This window comes from Notothenia rossii (assembly GCF_949606895.1).
Source record: "Notothenia rossii genome assembly, chromosome: 10".
Classification (NCBI taxonomy): Eukaryota; Metazoa; Chordata; class Actinopteri; order Perciformes; family Nototheniidae; genus Notothenia; species Notothenia rossii.
The window spans coordinates 20,237,746-20,258,005 of record NC_136908.1 but is presented as its reverse complement, the minus strand read 5'-3'; the positions used below and the strand labels follow the sequence as shown (position 1 = coordinate 20,258,005).

The following is a 20,260-nucleotide window of genomic DNA, read 5'->3' as shown; positions in this document are numbered from 1 at the left end:
ACTCATCTTATCTCCGGAGCTCCGGGCTGAAGGCATTCCTATCGCAGGACTCGGATCAGATCGACCTGTAAACAATCCGACCTTGACAACACAGGGATGATATACGATCTGACCCTGGGATAAGGAAGAAGGGCGAGACGAGGGCTTAATTAGTTGAATGTCCCTGACACTGGAGGTTAAAATAGGAGTTTTTGCTTGAAAAGATTCAGGAGAATACATACATTTCAGACTCCAATGTCTCCCTCTAAACATATTACATATAACAATCATTGCATTATTTATTAATACAACTATACACTATATTATACTACTATACTAGATACTAAAACTGTAATTTTGGCATCCTTAATGCCACGTCTTTACTCCCAGACTTGGTTATTATTACACAAAAGTGCATGCAAATAGATAATCACTATGCACAGTGACCCATCAAGGTTAATAGCATTTAAAGGTCATACACTGACATCCTCAACCCCTTTATTAAAAGCCTTGATAATGGAAATGCCCACCACATGGGATATGAATAGTAACTGTATTGGCCAAATGCTTTGACAAGACAAGATTTGTGCTTCTCTTAATCACCGGGGAGGGTATTAGAGAACCGTCACAAATGCAAAATCCTATTAAGACGAGGGGGTCGCCATTACAATAAAGTCATTTCATAAATCAGATGAGATCCATGTACAGCTTGCCATCAGGATTCAGCCTCCCCAGAGAGCCTTTTACCCGCATCCCTGATAATAGCAGCACTTTATTTAGGATCACTGAGTGAAGTCGCAGTCTTTTTCTATCAAATGAAAATAACTAGAGAGGTGTAATTAATTGCGGCAGTAACTATATTCATCAGTACATATCTCTGCAAAGTAGACTTTATATTCAGTTTAGATCATAGTTGGTTGCAGGGGCGGATCTACCGGGGTGGCATGGGGTGGCAACTGCCACCCTCAAAAATAGCCTTGCCACCCCAGCTGCCAGCCCAGTTGGCAGTTTTGTTTTGAAATAAAAGTTGTGGCTCATCGAACATTTATGAGAGAAAAATGAGTGCAAATGAATGCAGCACAAGACGCGAGTCTTGTAGCCCCTCCCCTGGCCCTGGCGCGAGCGTGGAAATATGATTGGCGGCGATTTCATTTGAACGGGACGGTCTATGATTCGGACCCAAGTAGACTGAAGGAATGAGGTATTTTCAGTCTATGATCACAGAGAAGAGACTGTCAAGTTTGGCTGTACTCAGAATTGAATGAAAACGCACTAAAGCTTTGGATCTTAATAAGTTTGTCAGGCATTTTGCTGAACAAGATGGTAATCGCCACATTCAGCTGTAATAGGCATGCCAACTTGATGCTCTGCTCACGGATGAGCATAAAAAACTGTTTGGATGATGACCTTATGAATATCTTTTTTTTCTTTGAAAAAGAAGGTTTTAAGTCCTGAGAAAGAAAAAATACACTGCCCAGCCAAACAAAAGTAAACACTTTTATTTAACCATAGGCCAGTAGGTAAGGGCTTTCCACTGGATAATAACTGCAGCGATGTATATGTTTTAGCTGAATACATGTTTTTTAACCCCAATTGATGCACTTCTTTAATGTTTGTTCTTTCTGATGTAAAGTCAAGGTTGTAACTGTTTGCAGTAAAGTTGTGGGGCGCTGAACTGTTCTTTTGATTCTTATGCAGAACTAAACATGGTAAAGCAGCGTTCAGTTATTATGCTCCAAATATCTGGAACAAACTCCCAGAAACCTGCAGGTCCGCTGCAACTTTTACTACTTTTAAATCCAGGCTGAAGACTTTCCTTTTTGTCGCTGCTTTTAATTGAACTATTCATATCTTAGACTGCACTGTAACTTTTATCCATGTATTTTTTCTTTTAATGTTTCTTTTATTAGCTTTTCTTTTTAATGACTTTAAATGACTTTAAATGCCATTTTCTTAATGTCTTTCATTTTTTGTAAAGCACTTTGAATTCTCTTGTGTTGAAAAGTGCTATATAAATAAACTTGCCTTGCCTTGCCTTATGCATTTTGAGATATGATAGTAATTTGTCTTTCAAATTTGAAGGAGGGTGAGCAAGCATCTTGAGGAACATCCATCCTTAACTCCTCCAAAAAATATAGTTTATTCAATAATAAATGAATATGTGAATCATAACAGTGATTGGCAGCTGATAGGAATTATATGATTGTTAATATATCATATTAATTCAGACAAACATCGATGAGACAGTTAATTAATGTACTTATTGCAGCAGTCTGCATAGATTTGGTACCCCTGCTGGTCTAAGAGCTAAACAAACTAATTCAGTTATTGTTCAGTTAAAATTCATAAAATTATGTCTGCCACCTTATATATTTCTATTTAAGGCTTTACTGATGTGCCACAATAATGTCATCTAATTGTATTGAGTTACAATATAAATTTTGTGGCTTTCCAAGTTAACATTGATTGATATGACTGCGATTAAATCAGCATATGCTTCTGCCAGGGGATGCCACCCCTCAAAATCTCCTGCCACCCTCTTGCCACCCCATGAATATTTTTCTAGTTCCTCCCCTGGTTGGTTGGATGTTCTTCGCACCATCCTGCACTCAGAAACAGCATGACAGCTGAACAAGTGGCAACATTATTTAATATTCTTGGATGTGGCAGAATCATGTGCAGCCCACAGCCCATCTGAGCAGTGGGAGAAGATTATCCTCTGCCAAAAGATTCAAACGTGTGCTGAATATTTTCCAAAAGCTCAGAGAGTTTACGGAAGCTTTGAACGGACCCAGATAATGAATAATTATCTTCAAAGCATTAGAATTACAGTTAATTATTTAGGTCCATAAGTGAATCAGTCACGGTGACACAGTATTTGGACGCTACTTTAACATGTGACAGTCTCTCTATCAAGCTGTTCAGCATGTGACAAAACGCGACAGTAATCCGATGCAGGTGGCGGCAGCAGGTTAATGGAGCTGTGGGCAGGGTGGTTCCGGCCCTCAGTACCCCTGAAGCAGAACAGTTGCGCACTGAACTGTTGAGCTGCTACCGCTCACTTCGCCGAGGACACCAGCTGCAGAGGCTCAAAGCACCAACTTCTCCTCCTCATGGGGCGACCCCTCACTCGATTTACGAGCCTACGAGCCTGACAAAGCGCAAACATACCCACTGTCCATCAAATAATAAGGCTGAATGTCCCACCGCCCCCTCCTGTCTGTTATCAACATTTCCCAGATCTCGCATTTGCTGATTTGTCGGGTTCTTCTTTATTATCCAGCATGCACCTCTCTCACTCAGAGCACCATGGATCGCCCATCATCGCTCCCTGCTGCTCCAATAGCCACCTGGCAGTCCTCATAATAAATAAACCAGGCAGTGGCGAATTAAAGTGTCCCTGTTGCACCTACACCGAGTTCAGATTATGGTGACCTTGTATAGCAGTATTCCATCTATATATACATGCAACAGAATAAAAAAAAAGGTTATTTCTTGTTTTGCCTCTTTGTATGATCGTGAGGGCTGCCTCCAACATTTGCAATTCAACATCCGAGCAGCGTGAGTGACAAAGGTGCGCTGCTGCTGAGCGACGGGCAAACAATACACCAGGAGCTGAAGGCACTTAAGGTTACATGGTGGCAAAACGCACTGTATTCCTCATGTTATAATAGTAACCTGTGACATGTGTCAGCGGGCAGTTACGCGTTTAGTTTTATTTACATTAGCATGCCTTTGGAATGCTCTATAACTCCGTATATAGAAATGCAATCTATAATCTCAACAGACTCATCATTCCCTGTATCAGTACTCCGATACATCTACAAGAAACACAGAATCCAAACACAGAGAGCAGAAATAACCCAGTATGATCCCCGCTGAGCACGGACTTCCCCCCCGACCCAGAGCTCTCTTACCGGGTGGCGAAGCAGCCTCTTCCCCTCTCTGGTAATTTTCCTTTTCCCACCACGGCCGGGCATTTGCGAATCAATTCAGCGTGCAGGTCTCCCCGTCGGGATATGAATGATGAATGTGCGGGTTAAATTGTCCATTTTCCATATCCACAACAGTCTACACACGACCCGCCCCCGGGAGGCAGCGATTGGTCCAGAGGCTGCTCGACGTCTTAGTTCAGCGTAAAGAAAAACACACACATCTGGATGCAACCGCGCGCAACTCGCTGTGGAAACACCGAATTTCGCACAGGAATTAAACCGACATGGATGGGCGTCACATTTCTCATGGCCCCTTTAAATGTTGACTATTCATTCGGGCTGAACTTTAGATAGATATCTTGTCACCTTTGCGGAAACTATTCAAATACATCAGTGTAAACACTGGGCCATCATTATGATGACTATCAGGGAGACCAATGTGGGAGAGGTGTGTTGTTTTAGCTGTTAACTTATAAAACGGCAGTTTTGGAATGGCAATATGTTGGCATATATTTAGCTAAACACATTAATCATCTAAAATAAATAACGATTTAGCTCCAAGTTAAGAATTTGAACAAGCCAAAAAGGATGTTAGGAATTAGGTCGTTTCGAAATGCACCACTAGCAGAAGTATTTTAATATAGTCAACTGTATTATGTGTTGTAGTGAGTGTCTTTTAAATGTGTGACTGCCAACGTGGGTAGGCTACAACATACCCGGGAAACAGAGGAGAGTGACTGAGCGCCTTGAAACATGTCTGAGACTCTTGCGCCGCCCTGTGTGCGGATTAAGTCATCCTTCTTTCTTTCCTTCCCTCGGATTTATAGCTAATAATGTAGGCACCTTGAGTAAGGATTTCTTTTTGATACAATTCCTTTTCAGTGGGGGAACGAAGCTGCAATGAAATATAATGTAAAGAGAATATTTTGAATGCCAGATTAAATAAGACATATTTTGTGACTAGATGTTGTGGCTTTATTTAAAGTGGGCTATATTTGAAAAATATATTGTAGGTAGGGCCATACCTATACAAAACATGTCTGTGAAGTTTTTTGCTTAACATACCAAACAGATCACCCATTGTAGCCATGCCTCATGCCCCTCTATTCCAGCACTGTTCCAAAAAGGCAAATTCTGTGACCTTTAAATGGAACAGCTGCTGCTAGCCACGCCCCTTTCAGAATCAGAATCAGAAACGGGTTTATTGCCAGGTATGTTCACGCATGGAATTTGACTTGATGTCATGGTGCATACATAAAATATAAAACAAAGAATCTCCATGTAAAACAAGAAATCTAATATAAAACAAGAAATCTTTAAGGACACTGTAATAAAATATAGTTAAATAGCAATAAAATAAAGCAGTAATTTACAGCGAAATGGAATGCAATGAGTTATAGAATATAAAATATGAAATATGAAATAAGAATATTTGCAGTAAGCAACATTTGAACAGCATTAATCCAATGCATATAGAGTCTACGTTGTGTCAGTGGAGGGGCCGGGCCTTGTTCAAGAGGCCGGTAGCGGAGGGGAGGAAACTGTTCAGGTGGTGAGAGGTTTTGGTCCTGAGGGAGCGCAGCCTCCTGCCAGAGGGGAAGGGGGTGAACAGTTGTTGTCCAGGGTGGGAGGGGTCGGCCACTATCTTCCCTGCCCGCCTCAGGGTTCTGGAGCGTACAGGTCGTGGAGGGATGGCAGATTACGGCCGATCACCTTCTCTGCAGAGCGGATGACACACTGCAGCCTGCCCTTATCCTACTGTGGCTGCAGCGTACCAGATGTTCTGCTCCCATTTGAGGTCCGGGGCGATGATGGTACCCAGGAAGCGGAATGACTCCACAGTTACTGGGGAGTCACACAGAGTGATGGGGGCGGGCGGGGCTGCGTTCTTGCTAAAGTCCAACCATCTCCACTGTCTTGAGAGCGTTGAGCTCGAGGTTGTTGTCCCTATACACCAGGTCACCAGATGGTCCATCTCCCACCTTTAGGCAGACTCGAGTCCGAGATGAGTTGAGTCCGATGAAGATGGTGTCGTCTGTGAATGTTTTAATCAAGAGTTATCAGTCTCACATATTTCATGGCTGGTGCAGACAAAAGACGAATTCAAGTGTAACCTTCAATAAAAGAAAGTATCACAATTCAGTTTAGACAAAAAACATTATTATTATATAATTAGTCCTTGTTATAAAACACTCCAGTGTCATAAATCCTAAAAAGAGTTATTATTGCACTTGGAGTGAACAGGATAGATATAAACTAATAAGGCACCTTGAGTAAGAATTTATTTTTAAATATAACTGCAGTTCCCAAGGTCAAGAATTAATTTTCAAGCTCTAACAGCCATGCTCCAGATGTCCTCTCCAGAGAATATGAAGAAATAAGCATAGCCTAGTAATGAGTTATACCTTACCATAAAAAAAGTGAGACAAATGGAGAAAGTTCATTTAGAACCAGAGAAAAAAAAATACATTTATTTATTTATTCATTAATAATGAAAGTATATCTATGTTATGACATAAATCATGTATAATACAACAGAATGTGCATGCGTAACATTGCATTGACACTGTAACCCCCTTACCCCCCCCGGCCCATCATGTTATTTTCCTGTTCTGTTTGTAATGTGTGTGAGCATTGTCCCTGTCCTTGTGTATGTCTGTTAAAATCTTTATATTTAAAATAAAAGTTATACCTTACCACACTATGAGGTAATAACTATAACCTTGTGGGGATTAGTACATGTTGCATGTTCTTCACGGTTCTATAAAGTCAGAAAAGCAACAACAACACATAGCAAATACAAGGAGGATATATTCAGCAGAAAATAATTATTGTTCCTCTTGATTATTGTGATCATAAACAATAATGATATGCCCTGGGGCAAACATTCAAAAGTGAGGTAATGTTTTCAAATTGAATGCTATTATATCCAATATTTCCCCTGTACCTGAATGCAGCATAAAGCTCCTCCCAAACCAGAAGTGAAACCGGATGAATTTTGCTCTTGAAATCCGCGAGCTCCGCCTGTCAGGCAATGTTTTCATAACTATCCTGCCACTTTCGCAACGGTTATCAACGAGCAGTGAGACAAAGATCACCTGACAGACTTTACTCAGGAAATATATACGCACAAAGCTAACCGTGTATGGATTGAATGTGTTACAAGATCAATGCAGTCGCTGATGTGCTGCTGAGCAAGTATTAGCTGTCTTCATTAAAGAAAGGTATGCTCTTCGTTAGAACTTGCAAACAAGCGGGATTCAGGTTCCTCTCTAAAACTAATGTTGGTTTATTTCAGGCTGCTGCTAGGTAAGCGAGGACAAGCATGACATTGTTAAGTATTACACTTATATCGCTTCTGTTCATAATCTGTCATATTGGATTGATTTAACTCATCGTTCCAAAGTATTTAAATACTTTGGAACGATGAGTTAAGTCAATCCAATAACTCCCATTTATTTACATTAGGAATGTCTTCTGTAATGCAAGCTGTTTGGTAAGATACCCGTGACGTCAGTTTGAATAGTCACGTAACTGATACAAATTATTATATTACAAGAAGCTTTTGAGATCTCATTAGGCAGGCTAAAAGATGAAACGTAACACTTTTGCGATATGTTAGCACATTATAGAGAAGATATACCTCTATAAGGCCATATGCCATATATTTAACCAACTGCTCTGACTACAGCTGATACTACTGTAATTTACCAGAAGGGTCAGACTTTTATTACCCTGCAAAATTGTTAACTGCTCAGAGGCCTCGTTTTTTCACTTCCATTCCTGTTTTGTATGTGTTTATGTGCAAGAACATATGACTGTATGAATGTTGGACACTCACCCCTGTCTCCAGCCACATATGAATGTTGTTCTCTCCATTCTTTGCTTTCTCTCGGCTCCATGTAGTAGTTGTGGTCTGTCAAACGTAAGCATCATGCTGGCACAGCAGGCGGATCGGGTCATGGCACTCGGAGAATGGGAGGAGCGCTGGCAGGAGGACAGAATTGGTTTCCATCAGCCTCATGTACACAAGTAAAGGCCACGCTTTGATCTGTCTTTTTGGTGGGATAAGGGAAAACACACGTTTTTGAAACGCTTATGTTTTTAATTTTTAATTTTTTTTATTGAGTCAGGCACAGTGAGTTTACATTTATACATTCAATATTTTTATTTATTTTCCCCCCCTCCCGGTCCTAGCTAGTAAATTAACTAACTAAATAAAATAGATACATATATAGGTTAAAGTCATGTAGAAGATAATATTAAAAGAAAATGTATAGATAAGGGAAAAAATAATAGTAAGAATAATACTTGTACCCATACAGTATACTCATATATGTGTACCCACATATACACATACGTGTGTGCACATACCCACACACATGCACACACATACACATAACTACATTCATATATACATGTTTACAAAGACAGAACAAATAAATAAATAGATACAAATAAATAAAGAATTAATATAACAAAAAAAAACAACAACAAAAACATACACATATTCGTAGTTCTCCTCCTTTCTTCTTAGTTTAGTGTCTTAAGTTCAGCTATGTAGGCTATCATAGAGCCCCAGACAGATTCAAATAATTTTGATGAGCCCCTCAGGTTATATTTAATCTTCTCCAAGTTCAGATACAACATAAGATTTTTAAGCCATAGAGATGCTTTAGGTGCTATCGAGGATATCCATTCAAGTAGTATTTTTCTACGTGCTAATAGAGATGCAAAGGCTATACTGTCTTTAGTTTTCCTCCTCATCATTCGGTGGCCAGGTAGTATTCCAAAAATGGCAGTTTCTGCACATGGTGTCAGTACCACGTCCAAGGCCTCAGTAAGGTGTTTGAAAATGCTTGTCCAGTATCCTTGTAGGCGAGGGCAAGACCAAAACATATGAGTCATGTTTGCTGGTGACATGTGGCATCTGTTACAGGTATCCGTAACATTTGGGTATATTTTGGAGAGTTTAGAGTTGGTGTAATAGATACGGTGGACAACTTTTAGTTGTATAAGATTAAGCCTGGCACAGGACGTACTACTACTACTATTGAAACGCTTATGTGTTGCTACAAAATGACATTTACTGTAAATGCACAATTTCACTTCAGTGATCCCAGAAAAAGGCTTTGTACAGAAGCACATGAGGTCTATCAACATTGATTACATGTTTCTTTTTTAAATGTTTTTTTATAGGGTTTAGTAGTTAAACGCAAGTGTTGATGTAACACTAACTATTTAAAAACAACGTATGCAGGAATGGCTTGTGTTTAGCTGTTAACAGCTGTTGTTTATCTTCTGACAGGATGCTGGAGAGCCACATTGATAAAGTTCTTGCAGGACGAACAGGAGTTCGCTTCTTCTTCCCTCTCTGTGGGAAAGCTGTAGATATGAAGTGGTATGAAACAAATGTACTTTATCCAATTAGAAAAATTGCAGTTGGTGTTTTCAGTTTTCATTTCTGCTTAAAATAAAAAAGGCAGTTCCTATTAAAAATGTATATACACCCTATAGTGAAAACATTTAGCTCAGCATGCCCCTGAATTCCTTCTACTGTTTGAATCTCAGGCTAGCAGACATGGGCCACTCGGTGGTTGGGGTGGAGATATCTGAAAAGGCTATAAAACAGTTCTTTGAGGAAAACAATATGACCTACAGTGAGGAGCCTGTCCCTGCCCTACCTGGAGCAAAGGTTTTCAAGGTAGGATATTAATACCTTTCTTTGACACATTGTAAGAGAAGAATGGATTTAATTACAGATCTGCAAACGTGGGGATCCTATTCAGGGGATAAACAGACTGCATAATTAAGCATGTCTTCTTTTATTTTGGTAAAATGTGCATTATTGTTGCATGGGAAATAAGAATATTTGAAAAAAGTATGCACTTTGTAATGACAGAACTTTGACAAAATAAAAGCATATGGGATGAACAAAAAAAAATCATAACCTTATGTACCAGTATAAATCAAGTTATTGGACCCAAAAGTGGGATTTTGTAGTTACACAAATTGACAAAATTGATAACCCCCCTTTGTCTTTGTTCCACAGGGCTCAGAGAGAAATATCTCCCTGTATCAATCTGACCTGTACAACTTCTCCAGGTTAGCGTGCGTTTATTACATTTGAAGATGTTCAATTATTTGTAAGGCTACATTTAAAAAAAACATTTTCTTTTCCTTTGTACAGCGCCATTGGGGGTCAGTTCGGGGCCATTTGGGACAGGGGATCTCTAGTGGCCATCAACCCAAGAGACAGAGAAAAGTAAGATGAGGAAGAACACATCAGATCGGTTTTATTAAAAAAAAAAATGTTTATTTGATAAATGTGACAGCTTATGACCTTTTACATTTGAAACCCATTAAAAGCACTGTATCATTTACATAATTCTATAACAAATGGTATAAGACCTCAGGTAGCTTATTATAGAAAACATAGTTTGGTCTAATTTGAAATAAAACTTCACATGCTGCTCAATGTTGTCTGACTTTATTCTCTATCACAATAACACAGGTATGCTGCACTCATCATTTCTCTTATGGCCAAAGACTGCAGATACCTTTTGGATACTATGTTGTATAATCCTGAATTGTACGAAGGTAAATGTCCAGATTGTTTCTAAATTAAGTTTTTGTTGAGTTTGGTGAAAAATAAGTTATATTTGTGACTGTTTGTCTTTTAGGTCCTCCCTTTTTGGTGCCTGACGACCAAGTGAACAGCCTGTTCGGTGAGTATTATTAAGAACAATCGAGTGTGTTTCTGTACTATCATTAACTATAAATGAGGCACCAAATAAACTAGGAAATTAAAAAGGGGTGGAGTCAAAAGTGGTACTTAAATGTGATACATGTTAGACTTTGGGGCCAACATTTATTTGCAGCTTTTAACAGTGCTTTTCTTTTCTTCAGGGAAAAGCTGTGACGTGGAACTGCTGGAGTCTTTTGATTCTCTGACAGACAGACAGCGAGGCTGGGGGCTGGACTATCTAGATGAACGTGTACATGTTATCACTCCAAAGAGCATTTAAACACTCACGTGCAAGTTTAGAGAGCTTAGAAAAGCAGATCTTAGGCATTTAAATCCAAAAACTGTTCTTTTTTGTAATGCTTACACATCTTTTTAATAGTAACATGCAATGTTGGTGGGGGGAACAAATCTGCAAAGAAATATCATGTCAAGAGAATATTTTGAATGCCTGATTAAATAAAACGTATGTTATGACTAGATGTTGTGGCTTTATTTTAAACCAGTTGAGTAGCTGTTTGTATTGTGTATGTGTATTATTGACTATATTAACAGTTCAAAATAGGACGTTTTATAAAGGCTATGAATGTAACTACAGTCAAAGTAAGGAGAAAAGGTTGATGGGGTCACAGATTGAACTACACAGGGTTTTACATATTAAGTATAAATGTAGTTGGTTGGAAAATATCCTGGTGTTGATATGATTTAGTTTCTAATTCAAAAGCAGGTTAATAATACATAATGATAAGACAATCTTTGTTTTAATCAAGAGTTATCAGTCTCACATTTTTCATTGCAGGTGCAGACAAAAGATGAATTAAAGTGTTACCTTCTACAAAAAAGCATCACATTTCAGTTTAGACAAACACATTCTTATTATTCTTATTATATGATTAATTATTGTTATAAAAACTCCAGTATGATAAACCCAAGTAAGTGTTAATTGGGATCTTAGAGTGCTGAAAAGTGTAAAAAAAAAAAAAAGGCAATGCTAATCACACATAGGCTATAGGAAATTCTATTGTTTTTCGACCATGCTTTACAGTTGCAATTTACCCAAGACATAACTAATGTGTCATATACCGCAGAGGGAAATGTAAGCAACTTGTAAAATGAAGCAAAGTCATTGAGTATCAAGCTGATGTTGAGCATTTGTTTTAAGGTTATTATTGACGTAATAACATGTATCACTACGTCGGGATGCAGCCTCGCCCTCTTCCAGGTCGTTGCCTGGAAACAGAACTCCTAACATTAGCAAACGCTAAAAGGAAGGAATGCTAGCTAACTTGTAAAAAGTTTTGGAATCAACAATGCCGAAACATTCCGAGGAGCTACAACACGTAAGTAGCGGCATTGAGATGGACACACTTAAACAGTTTTACAAACGCTATGATACAAAAGCAGAACGTAAGACATGACACTTTACAAGTTTTCAGACAACTGTTAACAACTGGCTAACCTAGCCTACTACTTACCGGTGTTTGTGCAACACTTTTATTTCAAGTTAACCGCCTAAAATTTCAAAGTAGCCTATCTTATAGTAATGTTAATAGTCAATATTTACAATTCATATTAAAGTGGCACATTTCAAATTTCTGTCTGACTTTTGGGAAATACCTTTCAGCTGAGTGTACAGCCCTCAGGACGTTGGGTGTGGAGGGATGAAAGTCAAACAGTGGAGTTTGTCAGGTGAGCGCAGCTGGCCCTGATTACCAGCTACAGTAGCATGCACCTTCTAAGTGCTAACAGTCACGAGACGTCGTTAAACTGTCTCGTGCACATCTCTCTCTTTTTGTTCTAGTCCAGCAGAGGAGTGTGTTTTGAGAAAAAGGAGGCAAACTAATGTCAATTTCAAAGAGCTTCAACAGCGAGCAGAGTGGTAAGGTCTACAATAGGGCGTCCACACTTTTTTCACCAAGGGGCCACATACACTCACTACACTCACTACAGGTGAGGTATTGCCTCATAAGTGAAGTTATTAGTTAGCAAAATCAATCAAACATATTATAAATAATAATAATTGAACATGGTGAAAGAAAAAGAAAAACAGCCTACATCACAGATTTATTTAGAATTATTTTCATTCTGTTACAAAAAGTGCCATCCCTTAAAATAGATGCCTCAGATTGCTTTTTATAAGCTTGTTATGCAAATAAGTTATCTGGCTTTTTTATAATTAAGTTTTGTTAGAAAATGTTTCAACTTTAATTGGTTGAATTCATTTGAAAATTGGGCTTGGACACATGAAAACCATGTTATATACATTTTTTTCATATATTTAAGAAGCAAAATATAAGACTAGCATAAGTTTCAGGTGTGGGCCATACCCCATTATACTTAACTGAGGGCCAATTACAAGTTGACGAAGGGCCGAAGTTGGACCCTGGGCCGTAGTTTCGACAACCCTAGTCTACAACAAGCAGCTTTCAAACGTCTTTCTTTATAAATTCAAGTCTTTGTCTACGTTATATAACTGTTTATAGTGGTTCGAAAAGCAAAATAAATGTAGCCTTATAATAACCAATCGTTTTTGTAACTGCATACAATGTTTTGCAATTGACTTTTTTCAGTCAAACCTGCACATGTTCATCGCTGCTAATATTTCCTATTGCGCAGGCTGGCTGAGATCTGCACGTTGAACCATAGAGGGTGCCAGAGCATTAGAAAGAGCCTGCGCCCTGCTCATCTGCATGCCTACAGGTCCTCTGTGATGAGGCGGCGAGGAGACTGCATTACAACTGATGATGTTAAACGCAAGTTTCAATATGTTGTTGAATTCCTAACAATAATACTGTATGACTTGGGTCGGCTACGCTTCTGTCATGTTAAGCATTGGTATTTGCTGAACTGATGCATATTGGCATTAGATTATGTGCTCCATTTCTGTCAGAGCTTGTGCTTTTATCCCAACAGTGACACTCAAAAAACATTGAGGTTTTGGGGTAGACTATACATTATTTTCTAGATTGGCTCATACATTTGGTATTTCCCAAATCAAGTTAATCCATGAATTATTGATCTTAATATCAAATACAAACTATACCTAACTTTGCTCTATGAAGGTTTTATTTTTGCCAAAGTGAGACATATTTGTATACTCATTGCATGCTGGATGACCTTTAACCCTTTGCCGACAAACTCTCTGTGTTGTAGAGGTGGCTGTCAGTTTGCTACAGGAGAATTACTTGCTTCCAATTCCATTCAGCTTCATGGCTGTATTAAAGTAAGGAATACAAAGACATGATGATTTTTATTTTTACATGCGCATAGTTTCCATTGTTTCACATTTCAAGATCAGTTTTTTATTTGCTTGTCTGTGTCCTAGGTGTAAAGCTCTTGATGACGTCCTGCCTGCCCTTCTCCTTTACATGTCCTGTTTCTTTGAACACAAGTCTCTGGAGGATATGCCCAAATCTTCAATGGCATACGTGTGACAATAAATTGTCTATTTCTTACATTGGTTTATTGCCTGTATTGTAATGTTTGTCTTACCAGTCTGTATATGTGTGTTTTTCCTTTCTTTATCCACCAGTGTCTGTGAGCTATTTTTCTTTTTATATATTTCAATTTTATTTTGTATCTGTCCTGTATGTTTACACCCTTACTCCCTTTCTCAACAATCTGCCAGTGTCGACCTCATCACAGAGCACAAGATGATGGCAGAGGCTTTTGCCAAAAAGGAAATAGCACAAAAGAAGCTGGCTGTCTGCTACTTCAGCCTAATGATGGACCTGGAGATGGAACAGCATCAACACACAGCATATCAAAAGTGAGTATTTGTTCAGATTCAGAAAATAACTATTCCCTTTGCAATGTTTTCACTCGGTTGTATTGATACCTTCTGGGTACCAATGCATAGCTGAAGGAAACCTAAGAAACTGAGAAGCTCTGCTAAAGCTACTGGTCCGATGTTGCGTTGCTGATTTTATAAATTGCCAGATGGGGGTATACTTAGTGCAAAAATATCAAATATAGTCACATAATCATGCAAAACAAAAAATATGAAACCAGATATGAGACCCAGTGCCCAAAAACATCATATCAACCACAAAAAAAGTGAAACAGTCACAGCTCACCACAACATACCAAGCTCTGCTGTGTTTTTGCAGGGTCCGGATGTTATCAAACAGCACAGACTGGCTGCTGCATGCGGTAAGTGCATAAGAATCCAACAATGTGCAGAAAATGTACTAAATGAATCAGAATCTGATTAGATGGATACAATACTTTATTTGTATCCCAGGGGGGTTGCTCCATTTTAGAATTGAATAAAAATAAAATATTGATATTAACCTAAGAAGTTAAAGTAAAAATATACACAGGGTATAACATGTAACAATAAATGTTTAAAATATGTGTATACATGCAATGGTGTATCAATATCAATAAAGGTATTAATGCTGAATTGCTCAGTTAAAGAGGGAAATATGAAACTGGAATGAATCCATTTCCAACCCCTCAAATAAAAAATAAAAACGTAATGCCAGGATAAATCTGACTTGTAACTGACCTGAAATCTCTTCCCCAAAACCAGCATGTTGAAACATCTGAAACTGTATTGCCTCATCTGTACAGGGAAATAAATGAAGCCTTCAGCTCGAGAGCGTGAAGGCCGGCTCACCATCTGTGAATACAGACGGCAGTGAGCAGAACAGACAGACATTGAGTGCCGGTTCTGCCTGCTAGCCTTAATGAATTAGTTAGTGGGAGGAGATGTTGACTCAACACAGGTGCTTTGCTTTGACAGGCTCTCTACTGTAGCCAGGTGGGTGGACAGGGAGTGAAATATCAAACAAACACCAGCAGCCAGCAGCTTAATGCCTGCTCTGTATGTGACCCCTTTTTCAGGCAGAAAAGCTGTTGTGACCTTTTTAAATCTTATACGTGGCAAAAAAAGGCAGTTGAAATGGCATGATTGTCTAACTATTGGGTTAAGGACTACATTTATTTGAGTGTAGAACTCCTCATCTTTCCCCCTCTCTTCCCCTCCCCCTTTGTTTTTAGTGCTTGTACAGCTTCTTCTGTTATGCAGCCTGGGTGACGTTTGGCAGGAAGGACCTGAGGGACATCCAAGAGGAGGTGGGGCGTCTTCTGTACTCTGACACCTTTAACATGGCAGTGAGAAACAGGTCTGATGGGGACTCAGGGACAACCTTCACTGCTGTTCATGGTTCAGTGAAGACGGGAGAAGCTGCCCCCGAGGAGACGGAATGGAATAGCTCATTTAAGCACAGGTGTGTTAAAGCCAAGAGAAGGTTGAGTCAAGGATAGGTGGCACACAGTGGGCTTTTATGGTTTTTCTGTTGCTGAAAACTCCTGCCTGCTGCTGCCAATAACATTACTGATGAGAGTGGTGAAGCAACAGAGTTTCAGCCCTGAGAACCAGATCAATAAGCTAAACAAAGATATGAAGCTCTGTAGAGCTGAAGGTGACTGGAGAGTGACAGCATGCCTTTTACTTATAGTATTACATAGTAGTTATTGTAGTATACATGTTGCATATTTTAGTACAATGTGCACACTTCTAATTTAACTGCACATTTTATTAAACATTTTACTTCAACTTCTTATGTTTGTATATATATATATATACATATATTTTATATATAAATAATATTTGTATTGCATTTCATATTGTATTCATTTACTTTATCTTCATACAAATATTTGTATTTATTATTTATTCGTCTAATCTTTTTTATTGCATTTCATATTTTATTCAATTTCTTTATAATAATATTTGTATTTTATATTTATTTATCTTTTATTTAAACTGGAGACACTGTAATGATCCTGATTTCCCGCAGGATAATTCAAGTATTCAGATTATGATTCTGGTTCTGATATTCATATGCTGTACAGTAGAAGTAAACATGTCATCCATTGTTGATATATATATATATATATATATATAGTAGATGTTATAACGAATATAATGTATTGTCTAATCACCAATTTGTGTAACCAGTCCAGCAGACATTCAACATTTAATGGATTAGATAACTTCATGGCTCAGGCAGTGAAGTTGTCTTTGTCTGATGGATGTCATGTCAAAACCTTCAGCTGGAACATGATGATTGATGTAGACAGATTTGTAGCTTTGTCCGATAGGAGGGAAATTTCTGACAGCCTGTTTTATGTTGCTGCTGTTTCTGAAACCAGATTGACAGCAGTGTAAGCTGTCAGCTCTCTCCTGCTGTCAGGTCGAGACCAAACAATCTGAAGTTTGAAGCTCGCTCTCCCCCTAAGGGTGGCTGTACACAAAGGATTTTGGAGCAGAATCAGCTATGCTTCCAGCTATGTTGCAAAAATAAAAAAAATATGGCCTAAAAAAAACATTACACTATATATTTTTTGTGTTTGCACCTGGATTTTGAGAATTTGGCTCCCATTATAGCTTTCCTGATGGTTTAGTCTTGGATATTTGCTTAACCATGAGTACTAAGGGTATGTATGACACAATGGAATACATGGAGAGTTTCTTCTTTTTAAAATGCTTATACAGCTGGCTGGGTGTAAATGAACTACTATACAGATGGAGCTTTAGTTGCTTTTTAATGGTGTTGAAGAAGCTTTCTCTTACTTTTTACTACCAGTCAAGCCAGTATGAATGTGTTGCCCTGTGTGTTTTTCTGAATATATCTTGTTCACATTATGCATGTTTCCATTGAGTATTTATATATTCTTGATCTGACTTTCCCCCCCAGAAAGCCTCAGAGACGTCCCTCCCTCAGCCGTATAGTTAATCAGCGATCCCCACTGATGATGTCTCTGCTGCCCTCGCCCAAAGAGCGCTCCCCCCATCTGTTCCTCGGCAACCAGGCCGGGGGGCAGAGCCCGCTGCAGGCCGGCATCTGTGACACTAAGGTCCTGATGGAGGAGCTCAACCAGCAGCTGGCAACTCTCAGGTGGTGTAAAAGATCACCCAATATGTTACACAGGATGTGATGTGTGTAGGTTGATCAAGGATATTTGTAAAGTAACAGTTATTGTTATATGTACTATGATCAGAGGTGGGAAGTAGTGGAGTACAAATACTTTGTTACTGCACTTAAGTACATTTTTGTGGTATCAGTACTTTACTCCACTACTTATTTTTGTGACGACTTTTTACTTTTACTTCTTACATTTTTAACACAAATACCTGTACTTTCTACTTCTTACATTTTCACAACAGGTTTATTACTTTAATTTGAATCTGCATTTGGTGGAGTGATCATTATTATTTAGAGTCATTGCGTGCCTATTGATTTGAACATGATCCGTGTATCCATCATTTCCTGGTCTTCTCTAAAGAAGAGGGACCAATGAAAACATTGTCATTTTGCCGTTGTTCAGCATGGAAACATTCATTAGCTAACAATGACATCATTGTTCTATTAATATAAAGGGAGGTCAGGTACTCTTTAAAACAGTTGGTAGTTACTTTTTACTTAAGTACATTTTGAAGCCCTGCCTTTTTTACTTTTACTTGAGTAAAGAAATTTAGTCAGTAGGTAAGTACTTTTACCAGAGTATTTTTTAAAACGAGTATCTGTACTTCTACTTGAGTAAACTTGGGTAGTGGTGGTCTAATGCCCTTGAGTAAGGCACTTAGCCCTTAGTTACTCCATGGAGAATGTCCCTGTAATCGTTAAATGTAAGTCGATTTGGATAAAAGCGTCAGCTAAATGTAATGTAATGTAAAGGATGTGTGAACTTTTGCCCTCTCTGACTATGATGTCTGATACATAAATGACCACAAGGGGCCGAGAAATATTCCAAAAACAACTAATGGATACCACTGATAAGCTGTTATCTTCTCAAGTGCTTGTGGCTAACTTGTTAGCCAATACTTATGCACTTAGTCATAAGTATGTGGCAGACTAAGAGCCACATGTGGATGCTATTGGTGTCAAATACTTGGCACTTCTGGTGTGGTCAACAAAACTCATAAAATAAGGATCTATGTTTTACCCTACTATATGCTTCACTGTTTTCCCCAGCCACTTGATTGCTTTAAAGGGTTCCCACAGTTTGAATATTTCATACCTTTAACCATGTATGTGTGGCTAAAAACCTCAAAAACATACACTTACTGTACATGTTCATGAAGCTGCAGTTTGTAAAGAACTATAGTGACCCTTGTTGCATTAAAGGGCCTCATTTAATCCTGTGTAAATGTAAGAATATAGAGAAGCTTTATAGATGTATTTGGATATTAGTAACGATTAGTTTAAAGGACATGTAGCTGTAATGAGCTGTGATTGCATTGAAAGTATTTCCTTTCTCCTGTCTGTTTTGTTTCAACTTCTTAGAAATTGGGAACTAATATGAGAAACTAAACCCTTTTGTGTTTAGGTGCCGGAAAACCCACTCCCCATGACTCTATTCAGAGTTCCCTGGGGTCATATTGTGTTAAAGAACGCTTTGTTTGGTTTTTAACCAAATAATCTAAGATTTCATATGTAAAGGGAATCTTTATTGGCATCTAACCAGATTATCAATCAACCTAAAGAGTGGAATTATTCATAGAATATTACTTTCCAAATATGTGGAGATATTACGTTGAATTCATGTGTTTTTTGCCATTATACCTTTCAGAAAATGACTTTCTTTCTTAAATCAGCTTTGGGATTCTTGGCAAGCCCTTGAGGCAGTTCAGCCGCAGCACCCTGACACCCTATGGAGAGCAAGAGAACAACAAAGATGAGGATTACAGCCATGAACCAGAGAATGATATTAGTAACAACAGTGAGGATCATCCTGTTGTCCATGTTGGAGGTAGCAGGTCATCCTTCATGGAAGCCAAGTCCACAGGCCGTGTCAGATATGGCAGCACCCCCCGCTCACACACAAGACGCTCTGCAGCTACTGTTCAGGCACTGACCTCACACACTGAATGATGTGTATGTGTGAAAGTGGCAGAATGTTTTGAGTGTGAGTGTGCATTTGTATTGTTATAACAAAGACATCCTCCAGCACAGCCTACAGGATCAGAAAAAGAGAACGACTCAAGTTTTCTTTCTGCTGTGTAGGTGTGTGGCTCATTTTCAGAAATACCTCCCTGGACCGTCCACACACACACACACACACACACACACACACACACACACACACACACACACACACACACACACACACACACACACACACACACACACACACACACACACACACACACACACACACACACACACACACACACACACACACACACACACACACACACATATTTGCACCTGCATTTAAATCAGTTTCTTATTTGCCAGCTGGAGGTGCTGTTGAATAAAATATAATGGAATCTATAAAAACTTTGAAGGTTTGCACTTTCTATAGAGTCTGAAATATATTCAATTCACATGTGAAAATGAAGGAAGTCCAGCACATTGCATGCATTATTCACGTTGGATAATGTGTACTTGGGAAATTAAATTATACAGTTTTCACACAGAGTTTGTCATCCAGAACAGTGTTCACTTTTTTTTCATTGAAGGCTTCCGCTGTCTCGTGTGTCCTTGTGCTTCCTCACATTGGTAGTTACATTACTGACACACGCACAACACACACATGCACACTACAATCAGCCCAGGCTTGCTACCATAAGGGGCTTTGCCTTTGC

General features: G+C 38.8%; 3 protein-coding genes across 5 annotated transcripts in view; 2 read left to right on the top strand and 1 right to left on the bottom strand.

The window, feature by feature from the left end:
- The window catches only part of ext1c (exostoses (multiple) 1c), an 81,547-nt gene extending 77,400 nt beyond the window's left edge, over positions 1–4,147 (bottom strand). Inside the window, exon 1 of the mRNA XM_079653545.1 lies at positions 3,897–4,147. The gene's annotated coding sequence lies outside the window, so the exon portion shown is untranslated. The remainder of the gene's footprint in view (positions 1–3,896) is intronic.
- Positions 4,148–6,915: 2,768 nt separating this feature from the next.
- LOC307021591 (putative thiopurine S-methyltransferase) lies at positions 6,916–11,139 on the top strand. Of its 2 annotated transcripts, none has more exons than XM_079653808.1 (9): positions 6,916–7,138; positions 7,821–7,946; positions 9,223–9,315; positions 9,486–9,618; positions 9,967–10,019; positions 10,105–10,179; positions 10,429–10,514; positions 10,598–10,642; positions 10,824–11,139. In XM_079653808.1, the coding sequence occupies exons 2-9, from the start codon at positions 7,849–7,851 to the stop codon at positions 10,940–10,942; spliced, it is 702 nt and encodes a 233-aa protein (XP_079509934.1). In that variant the 5' UTR covers positions 6,916–7,138; positions 7,821–7,848; the 3' UTR covers positions 10,943–11,139. The 2 variants fall into 2 exon arrangements, with proteins under 2 accessions (XP_079509934.1, XP_079509933.1); XM_079653807.1 differs by having other exon boundaries at positions 6,916–7,223.
- A 751-nt stretch (positions 11,140–11,890) lies between these two features.
- Positions 11,891–19,908, top strand: ppp1r36 (protein phosphatase 1 regulatory subunit 36). 2 transcript variants are annotated; one of them, XM_079655745.1, is made up of 11 exons: positions 11,891–11,999; positions 12,284–12,348; positions 12,461–12,538; positions 13,276–13,412; positions 13,813–13,882; positions 13,985–14,089; positions 14,288–14,428; positions 14,769–14,811; positions 15,664–15,893; positions 17,367–17,567; positions 19,268–19,908. In XM_079655745.1, exons 1-11 carry the CDS (start codon positions 11,970–11,972, stop codon positions 19,542–19,544), a joined length of 1,377 nt encoding a protein of 458 aa, XP_079511871.1. In that variant the 5' UTR covers positions 11,891–11,969; the 3' UTR covers positions 19,545–19,908. The 2 variants fall into 2 exon arrangements, with proteins under 2 accessions (XP_079511871.1, XP_079511872.1); XM_079655746.1 differs by having other exon boundaries at positions 19,243–19,405.
- The last annotated feature ends 352 nt before the right edge of the window (positions 19,909–20,260 follow it).